The sequence below is a fragment of the Oenanthe melanoleuca genome, chromosome 9 (genome assembly GCF_029582105.1).
Source record: "Oenanthe melanoleuca isolate GR-GAL-2019-014 chromosome 9, OMel1.0, whole genome shotgun sequence".
Classification (NCBI taxonomy): domain Eukaryota; kingdom Metazoa; phylum Chordata; class Aves; order Passeriformes; family Muscicapidae; genus Oenanthe; species Oenanthe melanoleuca.
The window spans coordinates 957,028-962,583 of NC_079343.1; the positions used below are offsets into that span (position 1 = coordinate 957,028).

The following is a 5,556-nucleotide window of genomic DNA, read 5'->3' on the forward strand; positions in this document are numbered from 1 at the left end:
ACGAGCAAGAAAGGCAGGAGCGAGTCTGAGGCTATGAGCTGCGGGCGGGCAGAGCTGCGGGCGCAGAGGTGAGCACGCAGCTGCTCCCAGGGCCTCCTTGGGCAGCCGAGGTGTGCTTGAGCCCGGCCCGGGTCCTGCGGAGCCCCGTGGCCGAGCAGAGTCCTGTCCCGGGCCCGCAGAGCTCAGCCCGGCTCTCGCAGCGCCTTCTCCGGAGGAAAGGCCCGGGGGTCAAACGGGATCGGTCCGCCCCGCTCCCGGGACAGGACCGCAGAGTCCGACAGAAACCAGTGCGAAGTGTCGCTGCTGTACCCGAAGCTGAGCAGCTCCGAGGCACTGGTTTGTTACAGCGCGACATCATTTATGCTCGGGCCAGCTGTCACTGCCTGTCTGCTGCTCGGGGAGCCTCTGCCTGAAGGCAGGAAAGGGAAAGGAGAGGGGAATGTCGCTGCCACATACGCTACTCCAGGAACCGTGCGAAATAAGCTGAAGCCCTGCAGGGGAAGTAGCAGGAAAGCTGCCCAGTGTGACATCCCCCGTCTAGCCACCCTGCCCCGGCTCTCGAGGCGGCTGTCAGCCTTGCAGCCGCGCTGGGGGCCTGCGTGTACCCTGCGGGGAGGGAGAAGGGGCGACCCGACACCTTTCGCTTTCAGCCTCCTGCAAATAAGAGCTGCAAGAACCGACTTGCAGGGAGCGGCGAGAGCCTCCTTGCGCTCCCCGGGCGCGATCGGTTGGCGGGGCCCGCGGCCAAGACACATAAACGCGACCGCGTGTGCGGCTGGACGTGTGACAAGCGGCCGCGGCAGGGCGAGCCGCGGGCACACCCCTTCGCACCCACCGCCTCCAGCGCGACCCCGCGCCGGGCGGGAGGGCTGCGGGCGCCGCGGGCCCCGGCGGGCTCCGGGGTGGGCGGCGGAGGCTCGCCCAGCGCTCCCGGACGCCGCCCCCCGCCTGCCCCCGCCCCCGGCGGCGCGGCCGAGCCGGGGCGGATCCGCGCCGCTCCGCGGGGCCACGTCGGGCCGCGTGTGCGCGGGGCTGAGCGCGGCGCCGTGACTGCAGGGTGAACTCGGCCGTGCCCAGCGGCTCGGCGGCGATAGGGGAGCGGGCTCCTGACGAAAGCGGAACTCGGCCGGGCCCATACAAATCAGAAAAGAGCCCGGCCGCAGCGGCAGAGGGGAGCGGAGCCCGCGGGGGCAGGGACGACCCCGCACGCCGCGCTGCGCGGACCAGCGGCGCCGCGAGAGGCGCCTCCCGATCTCCGTCCGGGTCCAGGCTCCGGCTTCGACTTCACCCCGGCCCGGTCCCGGCGAGCGCGGAGCGGCACGGCCGGCAGCGGCGGGCTCGGCGCAGCGGACAGCGCTCCGCTCCGCGCGGCGCGGCGCTGGGCGCCCCGGGCGGCGGGCGCGGGGCACCATGATGAGCAGCTACCCGGACGGCGAGGAGGACACGGTGGCGCTGCTGGCTCATGACACCAGCGGCAGCAAGGAGCCGGATCGGGGCAAGGAGGAGCTGAGCGCCGACAAGGGCCCCGAGAAGCCGGACCCCTCGCAGAAGCCCCCCTACTCCTACGTGGCCCTGATCGCCATGGCCATTCGGGAGAGCGCGGAGAAGAGGCTCACGCTGTCCGGGATCTACCAGTACATCATCAGCAAGTTCCCTTTCTACGAGAAGAACAAGAAAGGCTGGCAGAACAGCATCCGCCACAACCTCAGCCTCAACGAGTGCTTCATCAAGGTGCCCCGGGAGGGTGGCGGCGAGCGCAAGGGCAACTACTGGACCCTGGACCCCGCCTGCGAGGACATGTTCGAGAAGGGCAACTACCGCAGGAGACGAAGGATGAAACGGCCTTTCCGGCCGCCTCCGACCCACTTCCAGCCTGGCAAGACCCTCTTCGGCCCCGACAGCTACGGCTACCTGTCCCCGCCCAAGTACTTGCAGTCCACCTTCATGAACAACTCGTGGCCGCTGGCGCAGCCCCCCGCGCCCATGCCCTACACGTCCTGCCAGATGTCTGGTGGGAACGTCAGCCCCGTCAATGTGAAAGGACTCTCGGGCCCGGCGTCCTACAGCCCCTACTCGCGGGTGCAGAGCATGGCGCTGCCCAGCATGGTGAACTCCTACAACGGCATGGGCCACCACCACCACCACCACCCGCACGCCCACCACCCCCAGCAGCTCAGCCCGGCCAGCCCCGCGCCGCCCGCGGCCCCGGCGGCAAACGGAGCCGGCCTCCAGTTTGCCTGCGCCCGCCAGCCCGCCGAGCTGTCCATGATGCACTGTTCTTACTGGGAGCACGACAGCAAACACAGCGCCCTGCACTCCCGCATAGATATCTAGGGAGGCTCCGGCCAGCCGCCGTCACAGAAATGCACCGGCCCCGCTGCCCCTCTCCTACCCCGCCGCGTTCCCCTGCGCTCCGCGTCTCTCCTCCTCGTCTCTAGCCACGGACTTCCCTCTCTCTGTGCCCAAACTCTCGCGGTGGGGACATAGCAGCCTTGCCCCGCGTGTAGTGTCAGTGTAGGAGCCGTTCCTCCACGAGAAGAAGGCAGTGTAAGTGTGGGGGTTCCCCGCGGGGCTGCGCCGGCAGCGGCGGCCGGGCCGCCTGTCTCCGGGCGAGCGGGGATTCACCGGGACTTTCTCTGCTCGTGTGTGTGTTTGTTAGTTGTTGTGTTTGATGGGGTTTTTCGGTTTGGGTTTGTTTGCTTTAGGGGTTTTTTTCGATTGTTTGTCTGGGGTTTTTTTTCAGATTTTTTTTTTTTTTGGGGGGGGGTGTGAGAACATCTAATTATAAATTGGCTGTTCAGCGCTGAAAATTATGCTCCTTTGTAATTCAGTCATAGTCTTTTTAGGGCTCAGCCATGGGGAAAGTAAAGCGGAGTTTGTAAATATCGGAGGTATTTTCACGCGTGCGGTGCTGGGCTGGCGGGGCCTAGACACTACCGAGTGCCCACGGTGCTCGTCCTCCTCCTTCTCTTCATCCCCTCTGTCTTCCTCGCTCTGCAAAGCACTGCGCTTCTTCCGAGCTGTGGCTTTTCGTTAAAATAGTACTTAACGTGAGGACTGCTGTTACAGCAGATGTCTGATATTGCTGGTTAATAGAAACCAACAAACAAAACACTCCAGGGTCACTCGTGAAACGTTTCGGCAGCGGTAAATGTATTTTTTAAAGGAGACAATGTCCTCCGAGGTTTTGAAAGTAATTTTATACAGGTCTAAAAAAATATTTTGATGTTATTAAAAAAAAAAAAAGAGAGACGCTTTCCTGTAAATTGGGATATATTTCCGTGCATATTATTATTAATAATGAAAGTTTGAACTATCTTAAGTTTTTTTGCCCCAAACCTGGCTCAAAATGGATTTTCCGATAGGTTCTGCTTTTGAATGCTTACCCTTTTTATTAAAAGATTTTGATCCTTCAATTTTACATAGATTAATGTGAAAAAAAAATAGCGATTTTAAAACAGGGGCCAGTTCATAGCGATTTTGTAAATGTTTGTGTAAACCGATAGATGCTGTGGCATAGTACCATTTTGGGACCAACTTTTCTAGAATGAACTAGCACTTTCGTTGTACTTTCTAGCATTGTAAAGTCTCCAATAAAACGCCTTTCCTTCTTTCCATATCGTTTCATTTCATCCGCTCCTCGGCGCTCGGGCTCGGGAAGCGGCGGCGGAGCGCGGGGCGGGCGCTGCGTGCGGGGCCGCTCGGGGCTGCGGGAGCGCTCCCGGTGCGGCGCACGGCTCGGCTGCGGGAACCGTGCCGGGCGCTCCATCGGATCCGCCGGGCACCGGGCGAGAGCTCCGGGGCTGTCTCGGCAGCGGCCGAGAGGTGCGGGGACCGCTGGCTTGTTCCGCCGGCGTGCGGGGCGGGCGAGACCGGGAGCGCCTCTGCTGCGGGGCAGCTGCCGGCCCCCACCCGTGTACCCGGCCCGGCAGTGCCCGGGGCTGTGCCGGCCCCCGGCTCCGCTTTCGTTTCTTCCCCGGTGCTCGGAGCCGTGGTCTGGAAGGAAAAGAGCGGTCCCGTGTCGCCCCGAGCCCGGCCTGGCCGCGCTGCGACAGGCCCTGAGCCCCGTGCGGGCCCGGCCGGCACCACAGGCGGGTTTCTCCTTCTTCGCCGGGCCTGGGCCTCGCTTCTACCGCTGCTCGTCCCCGTAGGCAGCGGCCCTTGGACGGGCCTGGGGTCCGGAGAGGATGGGCCAGCCCCCGCCCGGTGCCGGCCCGGCTCGCAGCAGGTCCCGCTCGGACTCCGGCCTGGGCCGGGCCCGCGGTTCCGCGGCAGCAGCGGGGATGCGGTGATCGCGGCCGGGGCTGGAACCTGGGAACGGGGATGAGCGCTCCGCTCCGCAGCCAGGGGCCTGGCACTCGCCCTTGCCCGGCTGCCCGACGCTCTCCCGCTCTGGCAGGGCCTGCTTCCCCGGCAGGAAGCGGCAGCCTCCAGCCCGGCCACAGACAGAGCGAGAGACGTGGCGACTGCTCGCCCCTCTGCACGGCCCGGGCAGAGGGGCTCTGCGGAACCCGCCGGGCCATTCCGGAGCCCTGCTCTGCCCCTGGCCCTGCTCCGCAGGCAGGGGGGGCGCTGAGAGGGGCTCCGAGGGCGGACGGAGGCGCACAGGGGGTGCAGAAAGCGGGGTCACTGCGGTGCAGTGTCCCGGGAGCCGCGGGACGGAGAGAGGCTGGCCCCTGCACGAACACCGATGTACCGGCAGGCCAAAGGCCGAAGCGGGGCTGCCAGCGGGACCCACGGCGCTGCCAGCGGTGGCTCTGCGGGAGCGGAGCGCTCCTCTGCGCCGCTGACCTGCCCGGGGCCCTCCATGGGAGCGGAGGGGAGAGGCAGCACCGCTCACACGCACCGAGGATCGCAGCTTTGCACCGGAGGGCTCAGGGCCTCGGCTGCTTGTTCCTTAGTAGATGGGTACTGCAAATCCCGCTACTTTACTCCGGCGTATGTTGAGGCCAAAAGGGAAACTACTGCCACCAGAGGTGGGCACGGGGAGAAGGGAGGGTGGGAGCACCTCCCGGGACTCCCGCACAGGTCCACAGGCGCCTCTCTGGGCTCTTTCCTGGGCTGTGCCATCGTTCGGCCTGAAGCAAAGGCTGAAGCACCCTTGGCACACGCCCGGGAGCGGCTGGGACTCGCCAGCTTTGAGCGAGGAGATAGCTGACCGTGCCAGGTGCAGGGAGAGGAGGCGGCAGGCCGGACTGGACAGGGACGTGCTACCCCTGGGGCTATTCCAGTCACCGAGTGGTCTCCACCCGGGTATCAGCGGCCGCTTGAGCCCATAAGAGAGGCGGGCTCGGGAGAGAAGCGGGCCGGCAGGGCCGTGCGACCGCTCTCCCTGCCCGGCCAGGGCCTGTCCGTCTGCCGGGCTCCCTGTGCCCGGCTCTGCTCTCATTCGGCTCCCGGGCGGCCGTGGCCTTCGCGCCTGTAACATGTTTTCACGATAGTTTTCTGTATTTTACAAACAGAGACAGCACCGAACGTAAACTGTCAGGGAAATCGCGGGGAGAGCCCGGGCGCCGTTCCTGGCCGCCGGGCTCTGTCGGGAAGGGCCGGGCCTCC

At 65.2% G+C, this 5,556-nt stretch overlaps 1 protein-coding gene across 1 annotated transcript; it reads left to right on the plus strand.

The window, feature by feature from the left end:
* Positions 1–1,068: 1,068 nt before the first annotated feature.
* FOXL2 (forkhead box L2) lies at positions 1,069–3,596 on the plus strand. The gene has a single exon (XM_056498760.1). The coding sequence runs from the start codon at positions 1,411–1,413 to the stop codon at positions 2,332–2,334; it is 924 nt and encodes a 307-aa protein (XP_056354735.1). The 5' UTR covers positions 1,069–1,410; the 3' UTR covers positions 2,335–3,596.
* The last annotated feature ends 1,960 nt before the right edge of the window (positions 3,597–5,556 follow it).